The 19,271-nt window shown below is 48.2% G+C and overlaps 3 protein-coding genes across 3 annotated transcripts; all 3 read left to right on the forward strand.

Moving 5' to 3' along the window:
- The first annotated feature begins 1,024 nt into the window (after positions 1-1,024).
- LOC125539099 (putative metal-nicotianamine transporter YSL13) lies at positions 1,025-5,189 on the forward strand. Its single transcript, XM_048702467.2, has 6 exons — positions 1,025-1,673; positions 2,163-2,326; positions 2,407-2,504; positions 2,596-2,730; positions 3,480-3,669; positions 3,738-5,189. The coding sequence occupies exons 1-6, from the start codon at positions 1,223-1,225 to the stop codon at positions 4,848-4,850; spliced, it is 2,151 nt and encodes a 716-aa protein (XP_048558424.1). The 5' UTR covers positions 1,025-1,222; the 3' UTR covers positions 4,851-5,189.
- Positions 5,190-7,051: 1,862 nt separating this feature from the next.
- On the forward strand, positions 7,052-7,715 carry LOC125539100 (histone H3.2). The gene has a single exon (XM_048702468.2). The coding sequence runs from the start codon at positions 7,145-7,147 to the stop codon at positions 7,553-7,555; it is 411 nt and encodes a 136-aa protein (XP_048558425.1). The 5' UTR covers positions 7,052-7,144; the 3' UTR covers positions 7,556-7,715.
- Positions 7,716-13,363: 5,648 nt separating this feature from the next.
- LOC125533748 (putative metal-nicotianamine transporter YSL13) lies at positions 13,364-16,818 on the forward strand. Its single transcript, XM_048697108.2, has 6 exons — positions 13,364-14,146; positions 14,512-14,675; positions 14,788-14,885; positions 14,976-15,110; positions 15,244-15,433; positions 15,506-16,818. Exons 1-6 carry the CDS (start codon positions 13,672-13,674, stop codon positions 16,616-16,618), a joined length of 2,175 nt encoding a protein of 724 aa, XP_048553065.1. The 5' UTR covers positions 13,364-13,671; the 3' UTR covers positions 16,619-16,818.
- The last annotated feature ends 2,453 nt before the right edge of the window (positions 16,819-19,271 follow it).

Genomic DNA, 19,271 nt, shown 5'->3' on the forward strand with positions numbered 1-19,271 from the left:
GACGTCGAGAGGAGCCTCCTGAAGTCAAGCGGAGTCGTCGGCGATGAACGCGAGCGCGCCGAGACGGATCTCGCGGCCCTCCACCAAAACTCCGCCCGAAACCATGATGAAGGGGATCGGAAAAATCGCAACTTCTCCAACAAGTCGCTAGGACACCTGCCCCAAGGTGGGCGCCAACTGTCGCGGTTCTAAGTCTGACAGTAGAATATGGGGGTAGGAATGGAGAGGCAAGATCTTAGTTATGGAGGAGTTGTACACACAAGGTTTACGAGTTCAGGCCTTTCTCGGAGAAAGTAACAGCCCTACGTCTCAGAGCCCGGAGGCGGTCGACTGGATTATACGTGTGTGAGTTACAGAGGGTGCGAACCCTTGTCCCAGAAGAGGGGGTGGGTTATATAGAGTACGCCAGGACCCCGCTCCCCTCCGTTACGCAGGGTTCAATATACATTAAGAGGAGGCCTTACAGGTAACGTCTGTATTAAGGTGCTACAAATGAGCATTAAGTATGCGAATGAATGCTTGACCGTTGCTGCGCAGAATGGCTTTAGGTCTTCTGATATGTCGAGTGGTTTGGTGGTTGAGTGACCCGAGTAAGAGAGGTCTCCGAGTGATTGATAGGTCGAGTGGACTTCGCTTCGACACCTTTGTTGGTCCTCTGCTTCTGACTCTTGAACTCCTTAGTTCTTAGGACAAGACTTTAGGTGGGGCGTATAGGTCAGGCCTATTACCCTACCCTAGGTCTGTGTCTACATCATAACCTACGCAATGCCTATCGAGGACTCGAGTCTGGGAGCTTCAAGATTGGTAAATTCACCAAATGTACCTTGCTATATATCGACGAGAAGGTTGCTTACACAGAAAGAATAACCCTAAGCAGACACATCAACAAATAGCAGATGCACTATTATCAAATGAGGAAAAACTGTACACTAGATGCACATGCTTACAAACTACGCCCTCTATTCAAAAATGTACATTTAGGAACAGAGGCACGTAGTACAAGTCAAAACCAGAAGGCGTCGAGCCTACGGTCACGCGGGCCATCGTTGTCCTGGCCTGGCCGGCCGTTCTCGTCATCTCAGTGGAGCTGTGGAAGCACCCCTGCTGCCCTGCATATAAACCAACCGAAGGCTCCGGCCTCCGACGTGCACCTCCGTCCGGCCACCTCGAGCTACAAAGGCAGCGTCTGTGGCGCGCCGTTCTCCTGCTCGGTTGCAGCCACATGGCCACCGCCATGCAGCACGCCGCCGGCTCGAACGCGGCCGCGGCTGACGACGTGGAGATGGTGGAGGCGAGCGAGCTCCGGCGGCGAAACAGGCCGCGCGGCGACGGGGGCGCCGTCGCCGCTGCGGAGGAGGAGGACGAGGCGCCGTCCGTGGAGCGCGCGTTCGCGGACCAGCGCGTGCCGTCGTGGCGGGAGCAGCTCACGGTGCGGGCCTTCGTGGCGAGCTTCTTCCTGGCCACCATGTTCAGCGTCATCGTCATGAAGCTCAACCTCACCGTCGGCATCATCCCCTCCCTCAACGTCTCCGCCGGCCTCCTCAGCTTCTTCTTCGTCCGCATCTGGACGGCCGCCATGGAGAAGGTCGGCCTCCTCCGCCAGCCCTTCACGCGCCAGGAGAACACCGTCATCCAGACCTGCGTCGTTGCAGCCTACGGCATCTCCTTCAGCGGTAATTCTTTCGGCAGCACGTCCATCACTTTCGCGATTCTCAAACATTGATTTTTGATACTGACAAGCAACAAAATCGATTTTTCATACTGGCATGCACATACATACTTTTTCTTTTTGAACACATGTTCATTACGAGTACATACTAAGTCACCCTTCAAACAACTTGACAGATTACAAACTTGTTTTTTTTTCTTGCAAAAAGACCAAAGGCCCGATCAAATTACAGACTCTATAACCCATAATATGCAATTGTAAAGCATGTTAGATATTTCCACATGAATACATGTCGAGCTTGTTGGTTATTTCTACATGAATATGTCAAGCTTGTTAGATATTTCTACAATAGGCACCTTAACTATTTGCGAATTTCTCTTTTGGAACTAACCCTTTTTTTAATGGATTTCTCTGGAATTTTTTTATAAATGATATTAACTAGCAAAGAGAGGATCCCTCCCTATTTCACGATTAACTCACCCACGTCTTTCAGGTGGCTTTGGTAACTACCTACTGGCCATGAGTGACAGAATTGCTTCCCAGGCAGATGAGGCAAATAACCCTCAAAATATCAAGAATCCGCATCTTGGATGGATAATTGGTTTCCTCCTCCTTGTCAGCTTCATTGGGCTCTTTGGTCTTGTGCCTCTGAGGAAGGTAAAATCATTCTATGTTCCGATATTTATTTTCTCAAGCAATCATGTACACACCATTTTAACCAAATTAGCACTGTTCAGATCATGATCATTGACTACAAGCTGACCTATCCAAGCGGCACTGCAACGGCCTACCTCATAAACGGCTTTCACACACCCCATGGTGCCAAGATTGCAGTGTAAATACTGCAGCCATTTCTATTTTTGAGCTAGTCAGATCTGTACATGATGAGCTTACCAGTTTTGCTTTGGTTTGCGTCGCTTTTACAGGAAGCAAGTAAAGAAACTGGGCTTATTCTTCGTGCTCAGCTTCTTCTGGGGTTTCTTTCAGTGGTTCTACACAGCCACCGATACTTGTGGATTCAACCAATTCCCATCATTAGGGCTGCAAGCTTTCCAGAACAGGTAAAGATTGTAGACCTTGCAAAGGACGTCTCCAGTCAAATTTCTCCAAAGAGTGATGCGTCATTAGCTCATTAACTTAAACTCGTTGCACACCTTAAGCCAATAACCCGGGAAGTGATCGATTTAGGAAGTAAGCTCGTTTATTTGTTCAGTTAAGGCCGAAACTGACTCGGAAGAGAAAAAACCGTCCACGTGGCTGCAGCGTCGGCGTACCTTGCATATTGGGTGAATTATTTACATGGAGTTTTTTTTCCTAAAGCAGACAAAACTGAACCTGGGCCTTACAGAAAATGAGGGACGCCTCTGACCACTAGAATGAACACTGTTTTGTTTATAAAGCAGATCAATTAATTATTTGTATACGCAACGATATGGTTAATTGTTTTCTACAAAATCAGCCAATTGTTCATAAGGTGATATTATTTATGTCTTCTCGAACCTGGACCCTACGGTAAGTAATATGACTTGCCGACCTAGAACGGCAAATTAATTTGCAAATAACAGTTAGGTTACATAATTTGTATAGAATCACGGCTCGTGTTAGCTAATTGTGTGCACGCTGTTTTGACAATTTGACGTGTTGGAGTCCTTTAGCCTCAGCCTTCTCCAACACAGGAGAGAACTTAATTAGGCGAGGCGAACTGTCATTACATCATATTTTTACTCTGATTCCTGATTTTGAAGTTTCGTTCAAATCTGCAGAGCACAACTCTTTCAACATCTCCTTAATCGAACTTCTTTTTTGCAAGGTTTTACTTTGACTTCTCTCCGACCTATGTCGGAGTTGGAATGATTTGCCCACATATTGTCAACGTATCTGTTCTCCTTGGAGGCATCCTGTCATGGGGAATAATGTGGCCTCTCATAGCCAAGAAAAGGGGTATTTGGTTCGCTGCCAATCTTGCTGATACTAGTCTTCACGGAATGCAAGGTTACCGGGTAAGAAAACGCTCTTTCTTGAAGCCTGAGCTATCCTTTCTTCTACTAAATTCCAATTGATATTACAGGTGTTCATAGCCATTGCCTTGATTCTCGGTGATGGCCTCTACAACTTTCTCAAGATGCTCATTCTCACAGCCTGGTCATTAAGATCTCAACACAAGAAGAGTAGCGCTAGTACACTTCCAATCTCTGATGATGAACCAAGTAATGGTACTGCAGCTATATCATACGATGAGGAGCGACGCAATGAACTCTTTCTAAAGGATCAAATCCCCTGGTACATTGCATATGGAGGCTATGCTGCTGTTGCCGCCGTATCTATTGGCACTGTCCCACAGATATTCCCTCAGCTGAAGTGGTACCAAATATTGGTAGCCTATATCGTAGCACCGATACTTGCCTTCTGCAATGCCTATGGAACTGGCCTCACTGATTGGTCTCTCGTTACAACTTATGGAAAGCTCGCAATCTTCGCTTTCGGTGCATGGACAGGTGCTTCACATGGAGGTGTTCTTGCAGGTCTGGCTGCCTGTGGTGTGATGATGAGCATTGTTTCTACTGCTGCTGATCTGATGCAGGACTTCAAAACAGGATACCTGACACTGGCCTCACCAAGGTCAATGTTCATCAGCCAAGTCATAGGCACTGCAATGGGTTGCGTCATTGCTCCCTGTGTTTTCTGGCTTTTTTACAAGGCCTTTGATAATATTGGGATCAGTGGAAGTGAGTACCCTGCACCAAATGCTGCCATCTTCCGCAGCATGGCAATACTAGGTGTCGATGGCTTCTCATCGCTACCAAAGAACTGCCTTACTCTCTGCTACATATTCTTTGTTGGAGCAATCGTTGTCAACTTGATAAGAGATCTTGTTCCCAAGAAGGTATCAAACTTCATACCAATCCCAATGGCGATGGCAATCCCATTCTACATAGGATCGTATTTCGCCATTGACATGTTCATCGGGACAGTGATTCTTTTTGTCTGGCAAAAGCTGGACAGAGCCAAGTCGGAAACATTTGCACCGGCAGTTGCTTCCGGCTTGATTTGCGGCGATGGATTGTGGGTTCTGCCTCAGTCGGTGCTTGCTCTTGCCAAGGTGAAACCTCCTATCTGCATGAAGTTTCTGTCAAGAGGGGTGAACGACAAGGTGGATGCTTTCATCACAACATTATCATAGAATCTTCAGGGAAAAGGAGAAGTAACAGTTATGAATCAAAGATTCAGATTGATGCCAACTCCTGCCACAGTGGAATTTACATTTGTCCTGTTATTAAGAACATACATATGGGCACAATAAGCCGGTGTAGTCGATATAAGTAGATATGAAACTATGTACAAAGCAATGAATTTACTCGTTTGCAAATTAATTTGCTCCCCTGTGTGTGTATATAAATAGTGTGGCAGGAGTTGCAGCAATGTACATTTATCTATAAATTCGCTTGCAATGCTGCATATAAGAACAGAAGTGTCAGGCTAACACTGTAGTTTCTAAATTCATCACCAAAAATTTACTGAAAACATTGCCAGTAGTACTAAACATACTCGTTTTTTGCAATTATAAGTATGAATATTCTTCTTTTGCAATTAGTACGAAAATATACTCAGACGTTGCGTACCTCAGGAACAGGAGTTCGTTCCATTGCAGCTCGGATCAGATAGCGCGCCTAGCGGGCCGCTCGCGACCCACGAGGCCACGGCCTCTCCCTCTGCCGCGAACCCCTCTCCTGGAGCCCCACGACGGAGCCCAGCGGCACGACGCTGCGGCGCGGTTGCCCTGGACGGGAAGCTGCGCCTCCCTCCCGCACCACTCCTGTATTCCGGGCAGAGCGGCGCTGCTTGCTGGCCGGCGGCGCTGCTTGCTGGCCGGCGGCGCGCGGCGGGTAGTCGGCGATGTCAGGCAGGGTCCTGCTGATCTGACGAAGTGACAAGCTAGACATCCGAGGAGCTATCGGCCAAAAAAAAGTCGTTTGTAAAATCCGAAAAAGTGCACCACCAAATGTTGCACGAATCTTGCGCACCCAAGCATCTTGCATGCCAATTTTTATTCACATTTTTTGTGTTTTTTTGCTATCTTTCTTGAATTTACTATTCTTCAAGAGCGGATGAGTCTAGGCTCACATGGCAATTACCGTGTTAAGAACTACACAAATTCGACACAACCAACGCCCTTGACCAAGATAGGATGAGGCGAAATACGGAACAGAAAAAACATCACAAGCTATATGGGACAAAAAATGAGAGACGTGCCTTTCGAAAGAAAAATGAGAAACATGCCAATACATGCGTAACTTTTTTTTTAAGGATCAAATTTACTATAAAGTTCATCAAAAGTACAAAGCATCTAAACACATAATAAAAATCACATCAAGATTTTGAGACCACCGGACAATCACTATTGCCGCTAGAATGAGCCGTCGACGCGCCGCTATCGTCGCTCCTATACCGAAGACAGCTTGACATTGTCAATAATAGCCGACAAGTCTTAATGCATGTGCCTCTCAGAACTAATGCCCTGGAGCCGCAATTGTCACCGTTGAACCTTGCATAGATCTAAAGCACCTTATGCCAAATTTTGCCACATGACGAGAAAGCCTAACCTTACCGCCCCAAGAAGATGGCAGGAATCTACGCTGGAGCTCCGTCGACTATAACCAGATGAACAAACTCGAGGAGAATTAGAGTCCGGAAGAAAAACTCAAAGAAAAAAGCATCGCCATCCGCTTGAACACCGCACCAACGAGGACTAAAACACTCTATTGTAAACTACTAATTAGAGCGGAGGCACCGAGGTTCCCTCCCCGCCACCAGCCGCTGGAGCGGCCGGCAGAGGGAAAGCAGGAGCAGAGAGTTTTCCCTAGCCATCTAGGGTGGTTAGGGGAGAAAGGCAAGATTTTTTTCTTCTTCTTATAGTGACAAAATTTGAAACACGTTGTATAGAGCTGACTGTAAAACGAACATAAGAGTAAGGTTAATATTAAATTTTATTTCATTTTTTCAAAATAATTATACAAACCTATCTTCAAGCCAGAGTTTTTTTGATATAGTAAGTTTTTTTATGAATCTTCATAAGTGAAATGTGAGCATATCTTCGATTTCTTTTAAAATATGAGCAATTCAGACGAGCATAGATTCTTCCAGCAACTTAGTCCACTCAACAAACGAGAAGTGCTATCACGGATCACACGATCCGTGGCCAGCCCCACACAAACACATCTCCACCGTCTCCCATTCCCCACGCCCGATCCAACGGCTCAGCCGACCCGACGCGCTCCTCGATCCCTTCATGGCGCCATTACCCGTCCAAAGCCCGAAATTTTCGCTCCCAATTTTCAAGCCGCGCGCCAACCTCCAAATTCCCATCCCTACTTAACCATCTACCTGCACCGCAGATCATCAGAACCCACACCGCCGTCCCAATCTCCCACCAAGAAACCACCGCACTCCCGCCCAGGCCGCCGACCTCCAGCTCCGATGGCCCGCACGAAGCAGACGGCGCGCAAGTCCACCGGCGGCAAGGCGCCGCGAAAGCAGCTGGCGACCAAGGCGGCGCGCAAGTCCGCCCCGGCCACCGGCGGCGTGAAGAAGCCGCACCGTTTCCGCCCTGGAACCGTCGCGCTGCGCGAGATCCGCAAGTACCAGAAGAGCACGGAGCTGCTCATCCGCAAGCTCCCCTTCCAGCGGCTGGTGCGGGAGATCGCGCAGGACTTCAAGACGGACCTGCGCTTCCAGAGCTCCGCCGTGTCCGCGCTGCAGGAGGCCGCCGAGGCGTACCTCGTCGGGCTCTTCGAGGACACCAACCTCTGCGCCATCCACGCCAAGCGCGTCACCATCATGCCCAAGGACATCCAGCTCGCCCGCCGCATCCGCGGGGAGCGCGCCTAGCCTCCGAATGCTTCCTGCCGCCATGGTCCCTTCTTGGTTGATCCTGAGGGGATTTATTTCGTCCACCTGTGCGTCGAGTTGTTTAGGTTCTACTAGTCGATGATATGGTCCTGTGATGTTGATTACCTGTTGGGAAATTGCAATGGATGTGAATGTGATATATTTTATCCTCATTTCAGAGATCTGGTGAATTGAATTCTCTGCTTGGATGCTATGTCTGGTGAATGATTCTGTACCATCCTAGGAATGGTTCTGTTTGTGTATCAGAAATTTGCAATCGACAATTACTGTGGAGATTACAGAATTTTGTACATGTTTGTGTGTTGTTTAATTCTTTTGAGCACCGGCCATTTTGTCTAACAAGCTGTTAACTGACAGAATGCATAATTTAGTGTTAAATGACAGAATGCATAATTTAGTGTTAACTGACAGAATGCATAATTTGATGTCAGATTAAACTTTAGATATGATCCCTATGAGGCTACTTCTGCCAAAGTTTTGATTGATCGGAAGGTGGATGTGAGTATGAGCCACTCATCACCGCAGTTGCTATGATACTGTTTGTAGCTTTTGTGGCATGGATTCCATCCTTGCTCACGTAGTTCTGCGGGTCTCCGAGGACCGTCACAATTGCAATGTTGCTGTTTACAATCTTGCTGGTGCCACACTGCACATATGGCCATATGGGTTAAAAAGTTTTGGCTCCGTTACCGTATCCACATCAAGCCTACTTCAGCCCTGAAATCACCACCCGACCAGTTTCAGTAGTAATTGACACTTGTAATTTCAGATAGGGTTATGAACCAAGCCAATTGATCTACTCACTCGATGGCAGACAGGATTTGGCAGAGCTTACCATGAGCTTCTGGGTGCCTGAACAGCTCGAGCATGACGGAATATTTTTTGACGTAGACACAATCGATTCATCCTGCAGCGTTTTCCTGCCCGCGGCCAAGCTGTTTATACATGACGGAGTTCACTGAATCCGCCTAGCATTATTTTGATCATTTGAAGTTATACTAACTAGTATCATTTGTGCTACCCAAAATTACCTGTATTGTCTCTGAGATATGGCTGACAACGGCAGGATGAAAACACCATCCTCTAGAGTGGTTGGAATACATAATGACTCTTTTGACGTTCTTGGTAAACAAAATGGAGACTATTTTGTCAGGGTGCTGCTGGCCTGCTAGGTAGTAAGTCTATATTTCACTTGGAACGTGGTAGTGGTCTATGGGGATGCCCAGCAAGATGGCAAAGCCAAATTCCTGGTTGAACTGGTACATGTCATTAAGAAATCTCCATATCCTATAATCATTGCAGGTGACTTTAGCATGACTAGACAGAACTGTGACAAAAATAAACCAGGAGGCTTGAACAGATGGGGTCCTCTGTTCAATGCTGTCACTGAACAAGGAGATCTCATGGAATCTAACCTTTCTGGTATGATGTACACTTGATGCAATAACCAGGAGAACTCTACCTATGAGCTTTTAGATAGAGTGTTGGTGTCACCTGCTTGGGAGGAACATTTTCCCCCAACATGTGTCTACTCGGTGCCAACTGCTCGGTGTGTGGCGCTTCGGAGGACGCAAATCATGCCCTTTTTTGATGCCATCTTCTTGTTTTTTGCTTGGAGTGTCGTGCGAGCCACGGGTGGGCTTAATTGGAAGCCTTCGTCGGTGGTGATCTCCTTTCGTGCTTGGTGTCCCTGAGAGGCCAGGCTAGTACAGTTATGTGGACATGCATTGGGGCGCTGCTATGGTTGCTTTGGCACATGCGCAACAAAATTACAATCGAGGGTGTGTTCCCATCTCATCCGGCTGGTTGTATTCTTAAATGCACCATCTCTTTGCAGTAGTGGAGTCTATTGGGGAAGCGCCAGGACTCTGAAGGTTTGAAGACCGCGATGCAACATACTAGCATCTCTCGAGCTCCGGTAGCGTTGCTTAGGGTAGCACCTTATTTTGGTGTGTTATGAGCCTGCGTGCTCGGGTTGGCTTTTGCCTATAATATCCTTAGGTGGAACCTAGAATATCGTATGTCATTCATGTGGTGTTCGGAACCTTGTCACTCTGCCATGTTGTGACTTTATTAATTTAAAGTCGGATGCCTCCGACATCTTCGTTCTAAGAAAATGTGTCTCTACTCTCGCTAGGGAGCTATCTGATCATACACCACTAATGATCTCTTCTCGAATGAAGCTTTTAGGAATGACTCCTATGACGTAGGAGCCTCAAAGCTCCAATGAGTAACAAGTTTGATATAGCACAAGCAGGGGCACACATTACTTTGGTGGAAGTGTAGATCTAGGATTACTCTTTGAATCCTGAACGTTTGGTGGAGTTTGGTTGAAGGAATCAGTCGTATGGGGGTGACCTCTTTCAAGGTCAGCTATGGGGGCAACTCAGATTTGGAGGATTAGGTGTAGAGGTAGAGGAGGGTGTCTTCTATAGCTCCCTACAAGTCGAACCGTTATTCTCACTTGTAGCACATACTCGGAGATCCGACCCATCTAGAGGAGGACCCACTTGGTACCCTGGAGATTCGGCCCATTCAGAAAAGGTGGCATTGAGTAAGGAGATCCAAGGGTCATATGCAGAGAGACACATGATGTAAGGCCAACTCCACCGCGCGACCCCAAACGGACGTCCATTTTGTCCGGATTCTGTCCATTTGGGTAGCGATTTGGGGTCGTGTTCGGGCGTGTCCTGGGATGCGGTGGCTGTGCGCCCAGCGCGCGGCCGCATCCATTTGCCCCATCCTGTCCGTCAGGGCCAAAAATGCCCATATTCTCATCAAAACTAGTTTGCATGTCCAAATATTTGTTTGAAAATTAATATAGTTTTACAACCCAATTGAAATTGTCCTTAATAAAAAAGTTATACAACCAAATCGAAATTGTCTTGACTGAACATAAAATGAACCAATACGTCTATTGGTTGCCAATGTGATCCCACACGCGCTCAACCAAGTCATTTTGAAGATTCAAATGAGTGTGCCAATCACGTATCTCACGGTGGAATTGGACAAACTGTTCAAATGTGGTCGGGTCTTGGTGCGGGGGCTCAATGTTTTCATCTTGATAATCAAATCCTTGGTCGAAGATACTCTCATCACGCTCGTCCTCGACGATCATGTTGTGCATGATCACACAAGCAGTCATCACCTCCCAAAGCTTCCTTTCATCCCATGACAGTGCAAGGTTTCGAATGATGCCCCACCGGGATTGAAGCACACCAAAAGCACGTTCCACATCCTTTCTAACACTCTCTTGCATTTGGGCAAATCTGTTTCTCTTTCCACCTTGAGGTTTCGAGATTGTCTTCACAAAAGTTGACCACTGAGGATATATACCATCTACTAGATAGTATCCCTTGTTGTACTGGTGGTCGTTGATCTCAAAGTTGACAGGTGGGGAGTGGCCTTCTGCAAGCCTTGCGAAGACTGGAGAACGCTGCAGCACGTTGATATCATTGTGAGAACCTGCCATGTCGAAGAAAGAATGCCATATCCAAAGATCCTGCGAAGCCACCGCTTCTAATATGACAGTGCACGCGTTGACATGCCCCTTGTACTGGTCCTGCCAAGCAAATGGACAGTTCTTCCACTCCCAGTGCATACAAACTATGCTGCCAAGCATGCCTGGAAAGCCTCTAGCTGCATTGGTCGCCAACAATCTCTCTGTATCAGCTGCAGTTGTCTGCCTCAAGTACTCTGGGCCAAACACCTCGATCACAGCCTGGCAAAACTTGTACATTGACATCAGACATGTTGTCTCACTCATACGCACATACTCATCCACCAGATCGCTTGGAATTCCATATGCAAGCATGCAGATGGCCGCGGTGCATTTCTGGTAAGAGGAGAATCCAAGCTTGCCAAGGGCATCCGTCTTGCACTCGAAGTATGGGTCTTGAGCAACCACTCCCTCTCATATACGATTGAACACATGCCTTGCCATTCGAAAACAGCGACGGAATTTATCCGGCTTAAAGAGCGGGGTGTTGGAAAAGTAATCGGCATAGAGCAGGGCGTGGCCTCTCTCCCTGTTGCGGTTCAGGTTGGGAGCAGAGCCAGGGACTGATCCCCTGTATCGAGGAAGCTGCCGTTGAATATGGTCGTGAACGACCAGTGCAGCCACCACAAGATCGTCATCATCCGACGACGAATCGTCCGATGAACAAAGGAAGTGATGGAAGAAAAACTCGTCTCCACTGTCCATACCTTTGTTGGCAAAATGTCGAACACCTTGCGGTCGTGGTGGCGAAGAGGCCGCGATGATCACCTCGACGCAGCAAGGGTGGTTGCTGGCCGGCTACTGGCCGCTCTGGAGCTCTTGTCGGAATCTGCCGCGGCCGCCGTGGTACGTCGCCGGCGGTCGTGTCCCCTCTGCCACCGGCAAAGACGGCGACGGCCAAACCTCCTCCGATCGACGACCAAAACTACGGCGAAAGCGCGGGCGTGGTGGCGGCCATGTCAAGACGTGGTTTGGTATGGACGGCCGGGGGGCCGCGCGGTGAGGAGGCGGTCGGAGAAAAGCGGCGGTGCCAGCGGCGGGGCGGGGCGGGGAGAGAGGGTGGAAGCGTTGGGAGCGGAGGGACTGCTAGTGTCCCCGACAGGCGGGCCACGGGAGGGGGGGACAAGGACGTGTGTCGAGCCGTTCGCGCGCGTTCGTTTCACCCCAAACCGAGCGCAAGTTTGGGCCGGGGATGGGTCAAAACGGACAGAATCCGGACATTTGTCCATTTGAGGCCGCGCGTTGGGCCGCGCTATTCGTCCGTTTTACCCTAAACGGACGCACCCGAATAAGGTAGGGTCGCGCGGTGGAGTTGGCCTAAGAGGAGATGCCAATTGGCCCATGAAGATCCGACCCATCTAGAGGAGATAGGGGATAGGTATCTAGAGGAGAAGCCATTTGGAGCCGAAAGATCCGAGTGACTGGACCTCAAAGCTCTGGGGCATCCAGTGAGGAAACACATGTCCTTTTCGGTACTGGTTTAGATGGATGGGTGGTTGAGGTGGGCTCTCACCTCCATCCTTCTCATCAGTTGGGACATATTACCTCCGTCCCAAATTAGTTGTTTTAGATTTGTCTAGATGCATATGTACCTGACACTAAAATGTGTCTAGATTCATTCGTATCTAGACAAATCTAAGACAACTAACTCAGGACTAAGGGAGTACGTGTCACCTCAGAATTAGTTGGTTAAATTATTCCCTTTGATCATAAGTACACATCATTCGGTAAACACACTCAAGGGGCTAGATGTACATTCAATAAGGAAGAAACATTTTTTTTGGTGCGAGACGATGTTCTCGTCAATTGCGAGATGTATGCAGTGACTTCGATCTATCTTGAAGCTCCATGAATCCGAATCTCCAATTAGAGACGTGTGAGTGTATGTTTCTAAATAAATGTAAAAATATAGATAAATCAATTTTCACGATAATTTCCAGACTGGAATCATATAGCAATATTAATTACCATTAATTCATTGTCATTTATTTCCATATTTTGTGTTTTATGATGTTTTATTTGCTTCCTTGTTTGGGGTATATCGGCCCTACGCGCCATTAATACCTTCCTTGCCTGCTCCTCCCTCCGTTCTAATTGCAGCACATCAATTGGCACACTATAGCCGCACCAAAGCTTGTACTGCCGTATGGTTGAACTCGATTTCTCCGTGGTGTGAGGAATAAAACATCCTTTCTCCCTGCAAAAAATAAATAAAAAAATTAGCGGGCGTATTAGGAGGAAACGCCTGATTCTTCCCATTTTACCCCCCGTATAGCGCCTTTGCATGCAAACCGTCTGAACGACACTAATAGCGCCTTTACGGAGTAGGACGTCGTAGCATGTCCATTGTGAGAGCCATACACTGGATGCCAACGCCCACAGGACCGGCACAGTCAAACCACCAGCCGTCACGCGGTCCATCGTTGCCCCGAGTCCTCCTGACCCATCGTTCTTGTCGTCGGAGGGGAAGCACCACTGCATATAACCCAAGGACCCCGGGCTCTGGCATGCACCTCCGCCTGGCCACCTTGTTGAGAGCAGAAGGGTAGCGTCCGCGGTGCGCGCTCTTGCTCCGTCCGTCGCAGCCACCGGCGACATGGCCACCGCTGTGCCGCGCACCGCCGGCTCGGACTCGTCCGTGGTTGACGTGGAGATGGTGGAGGCGAGCGAGATCCGGCGGCGGGCCAGGCCGGGCGACCGCGTGTCGCCGCCCGGCGACTGGGGAGAGTGGCGCGAGCGCGGCGTCGTCGCTCAGGGTGACCAGCCGGCGTCCCTGGAGCGCGTGTTCGCGGACCAGCGCGTGCCGTCGTGGCGTGAGCAGCTCACGGTGCGCGCCTTCGTGGCCAGCTTCTTCCTGGCCGTCATGTTCAACATCATCGTCATGAAGCTCAACCTCACCATCGGCATCATCCCCTCGCTCAACGTCTCCGCCGGCCTCCTTGGCTTCTTCTTCGTCCGCCTCTGGACGTCGGCCATCGAGAGGATGGGGCTCCTCAAGCAGCCCTTCACGCGCCAGGAGAACACCGTCATCCAGACCTGCGTCGTCGCCGCCTACGGCATCCCCTACAGCGGTAATTCTTGTCATTCGCTGGTTTATCGATTCGGTTTTTAATCACTTGCATGCTCTCTCTTTTTTTTCTTTGCGAATAATTACTGGCATGCTCTCTTTTTTTTGGCGAATAATTACTGGTATGCTCGTACACACAACTTGATCGATTGTAGACTCTGCACCCAGACTCGTACAGGCAAATTTAAAATTTTGCTAAATATTCTAGCTGAATACATGACAACTGCATGCACCTAGACGCCTTTTTCAAGTATTTGAGAAAATTCTTTGGAACATAGCTATTCGTGAATGATACTAGGAAAGAGTAAAAACTTACTAAAGCACGAGCTGGGTACCCTTATTTCACGATTAACTCAAAATTTATTTCAGGGGGCTTTGGTAATTACCTATTGGCCATGAGCGGCAGAATCGCTTCGCAGGCAACAGAGGCAAATAACCCTCAAAATATCAAGAATCCGCATCTTGGATGGATAATTGGCTTCCTCTTCCTGGTCAGCTTCATTGGGCTCTTCGGCCTTGTGCCACTGAGAAAGGTAAAAGGATTTTATGTTCCAATATTTTCGGTATTCAAGAAAAAAATGTTCCGATATTTACTGAACCTGTCCTGTCAGATGCCTGTTTAACTAACTTAGCACTGCACTTCAGATTATGATCATTGACTACAAGCTGACCTATCCAAGTGGCACTGCAACTGCCTATCTCATAAACGGCTTTCACACACCCCAGGGTGCCAAGATTGCAGAGTAAATACTGCAACCATTTCCATTTCTGTGCTAGTCAGATGCCCGCACAATGAGTTTACCAGCTTTGATTTGGTTTGCGTCGTTTTACAGGAAGCAAGTAAACAAACTGGGTAAATTCTTGGTTCTCAGCTTCTTATGGGGTTTCTTTCAGTGGTTCTACACAGCCACTGATGAATGTGGATTCCAGAAATTCCCATCATTAGGGCTGCAAGCTTTCAACAACAGGTAAAGATTGCACCCTGCAAAGGATGCCTCCAATCAAATCTCTCCATTCGACTTCTGACTTTCAAGATTCCTTCAAATTTGCAAAGCAGACCCATTCCAACATTCACCTTAATCGAACTTATTTTTTTGCAAGGTTTTACTTTGACTTCTCTTCTACCTATGTCGGAGTTGGAATGATTTGCCCACATATTGTCAACGTATCTATTCTATTGGGAGGCATCCTCTCGTGGGGAATAATGTGGCCTCTTATAGCCAATAAAAGAGGCAGTTGGTTCTCTGCCGATCTCCCAGAAAGTAGTCTCCGTGGAATGCAAGGTTACCGGGTAAGAATTACACTCTTTCTTGAAGCCCGGGTTATCCCTTTTTTCCCTACTAAATTCTGATGGGTATGACAGGTCTTCATAGCCATTGCCGTGATTCTTGGCGATGGCCTCTATCACTTTCTCAAGATGCTCATTCTGACGGTCTACTCATTAAGATCTCGACTCAAGACGGGCAGCGCTAGTCCTTTTCCTGTCTCTGATGATGAAACAAGTGACGGTACTGCTGCTATCTCATATGATGAGCAGCAGCGCAAAGAACTATTTCAAAAGGATCAAATACCCTGGTACATTGCATATGGAGGTTACATTGCTGTTGCCGCTGTATCTATTGGCACAGTCCCGCAGATATTCCCTCAGCTGAAGTGGTACCAAATATTGGTAGCCTATATGGTAGCACCGGTACTTGCCTTCTGCAATGCCTATGGAGCTGGCCTCACTGATTGGTCTCTTGTTACAACTTATGGGAAGCTTGCAATCTTTGCTTTCGGTGCGTGGACAGGTGCTTCAAATGGAGGTGTTCTTGCCGGTCTGGCTGCCTGCGGTGTGATGATGAGCATTGTTTCTACCGCTTGTGATCTGATGCAGGACTTCAAAACAGGATACCTGACACTGGCCTCACCAAGGTCAATGTTTATCAGCCAAATCATAGGCACTGCAATGGGTTGCGTCATTGCTCCCTGTGTTTTCTGGCTTTTTTACAAGGCCTTTGAAGACGTTGGGATCAGTGGAAGTGAGTACCCTGCACCAAATGCTGCCATCTTCCGCAGCATGGCAATACTAGGTGTCGATGGCTTCTCATCGCTGCCAAAAAACTGCATCACTCTTTGCTACATATTCTTTGTTGGAGCAATCGCTGTCAACTTGATAAGAGATCTTGTTCCCAAGAAGGTATCGAGATTTATGCCAATCCCAATGGCGATGGCGATACCATTCTACCTAGGACCATATTTCGGCATCGATATGTTCATCGGGACAGTGATCCTTTTTGTCTGGCAAAGGCTGGACAGAGTAAAATCAGACACATATGCACCTGCAGTTGCTTCCGGCTTGATTTGTGGCGATGGGTTGTGGGTTTTGCCCCAGTCAATGCTTGCTCTTGCCAAGGTGAAACCTCCAATCTGCATGAAGTTCCTGTCAAGAGGGGTGAACGCCAAGGTGGATGCTTTCATCGCAACATTATCATAGAATGTTCGTCGCTGTTGTCAATCAAAGATTCAGATTGATGCCAGACATGTATGAAATTTGCATTTGTTCATTTATTCCCCAAAATAAGCCAGTTTAGTCGATATAACTAGATGTAAACTATGCACAAAGAGATGAATGGCGAGTGGATTATTCTGTACTCTTTTGCAATTTAATTGTTTAGTGAATCCTTTCCGATTTGATTTTCCCTTGTGTGTGTATAATGAATAGTGGGGCAGGAGTTGCAGCAAGGCATTTTATCTAGGTCGATTCGCTTCAAATGTTGCATATAAGACTGGAAAATATCGGACTAATAGTTTCAAAATTCATTAACAAAAATTAACTGAACAGTGGCAGTAGGTTCACCGACAAAAATTTTAAAAATAAAAAGGAGTGTCAGTAGTACTAAATTTACTCAGTCGTGCGTACCTCGGGAAGAGGAGTTCGGATCCACTGCAGCTCGGACGAGTTCCCTCTCTGGAACACCGGCCAGTGGCCATGTCACTCAGCTCTCTGCCTCGGTGTGCCATCCCACTCGTCTCGGCGTTTTTTTTTGAAAGATCCGGGGTCACCGGCTTCATTGATTTAGAAGAAAGCAACGGAAAATACAAGGGTGATCAAGTGATCATGGTTTACCAGAAATTGGGAGATCTAGCTACCCAAACTAAAAGAAGCTAAGGTTATTATCTCGCTACATCTTCCCCGAACGGGGGCTCAAGACATCTTACTCCAGCAAGCCGCCAGAGCTCCAGCGCGCTCCTGATGGCTCGCAGAACATCCTCCCTCTGTGGAGTTTTTTTCCTGAAGACACATGCGTTCCTCTCTTTCCACAGCTCCCAAGTGATCAACAGCAACATTGTCTTGAGGCCCTTTCTGCAGCTCTGGGCGTCATGGCGACGATCCGTTCCCAGTGTTTAAGAGAGCTGTGGTTAGATTCCCGCTCCTCTTTCAGTGCTGCACAGCCAAATCTAGAAGACATCGTCTGCCAGACTGATCGAGCAAAAGGGCAGTCCCAGAAAAGGTGTGTGGAGCTCTCCAAATTTCTGTTGCAACAGGTGCTGAAATACCCATTAGGCCATCCTCGACGTTGCAAGCGATCGTTGCGCCATAATCTGTCCTTGAGGAGAAGCCAGGCGAAAATTTTCACTGTGCCTGGCGCCCAAGCCTTCCAGCATGCTACTTTGATCCCCGAGGAAGGGACGTCACTGATTTGAAGATTGTACGCAGCCCTGGCCGAGTAAGAGCCGCCTCCTGCACCGGCGACCCAACTGAGCTTGTCCTCCTCGGAGGAAAGCACGATGCCCGCCCTCTGAATCTTCCTCCACATTTGCAGGAACTCCAGGGCAATCTCCGCAGTGTTTCCATGTCGGAGATCTCGCACCCATTTGTCCTCTGTCAATGCATCTGCAACCGTCCTGTTTTTCCTTCTTGAATGGTGGAACAGAGCCGGGAACTCACGGTGCAGCGTGGAAGATCCAATCCAGTTGCTAGTCCAGAAGGGCGCCAATTTTCCGTTGCCCAAATGCACCGAGGTAGCAGATGAAAACAGCTCGCGATCTTCATTATCACATGGGGGTGGAAAGCTCATCCAGGGTCTCCGCGGCTGCTGCCAAGCAAGCCACAGCCAGCGCAGCCTGAGAGCAGTACTAAAACGACAGAGGTCGAGCAGCCCGAGCCCCCCCTTGGCTAGCGGGAGGCAAACATCTCCCCAGGCTACCTTGCACTTGGCGCCAGTTAAGTTTTCATCTTGAGCCCATAGGAATTGCCTCCGAGCCTTGTCCACCTCTTTCAGGATTTTTTTCGGCACTTTTAGAACTGTCATAGCAAAAACCGGCAAGGCTGTCAAAACTGCGCGCATCAGTACACGCCGACCGGCCATGTTCATCAGTTTTCCTTTCCATCCAGCCAGCCTAGAGCGGATCCGGTCGATAATGAACTGAAAATGCACCAGTTTCAGCTTCCTTGGAGAGATTGGGAGCCCCAGATATGTGGTTGGGAAGTTGGACTGCTGCCCTCCAAAGTTTTCCAAAACTTCCGATAACTGAACATCGCCGCAGATTATTGGGATGACTGAAGATTTCTCTTGATTCAGTTTCAGTTCCGTCGCCTCACCAAATCTATGGAGCAGGTATAGCTGCATGTCCACTTCCTCCTTCACCGGATTTGCAAAAATGACAGCATCGTCGGCGTACAAACTAATCCTCATGCTGATGCCACGGCCCGACAGATTAGCTATCATTTCCTCCTCTGCAGCAGCCTCTAGGAGTCGGTGCAATGGATCTATTGCCAAAATGAAAAGCAGGGGAGCGAGCGGGTCGCCCTGCCTGAATCCACAGCCATGAGATATGGTTGGGCCTTGCGTTCCATTTAGCATGCAGTAAGATGAAGCAGATGAGAGGATTAACGCAATCCAATTTCTCCATCTGGGCGGGAAGCCCATCTTCTGCATGAGCTCGAGTAGATACTCCCAGGACACAGAATCAAAGGCCTTCTCTATATCTAACTTGAAGAACAGCGCCTTCTTCTTTGTTCTGTGCAACATCTTAACACAGCTCTGAACGTACTGATAACTGTCATGTATGCATTTGACTTTCTGGAAAGTGGTCTGTGCCGGTGAAATGATTGCAGCTAGAACCCCCGCAAGCCTTGCAGAAAG

Source organism: Triticum urartu, chromosome 2A (genome assembly GCF_056163025.1).
Source record: "Triticum urartu cultivar PI428250 chromosome 2A, HENAU_Tu73, whole genome shotgun sequence".
NCBI lineage: Eukaryota > Viridiplantae > Streptophyta > Magnoliopsida > Poales > Poaceae > Triticum > Triticum urartu.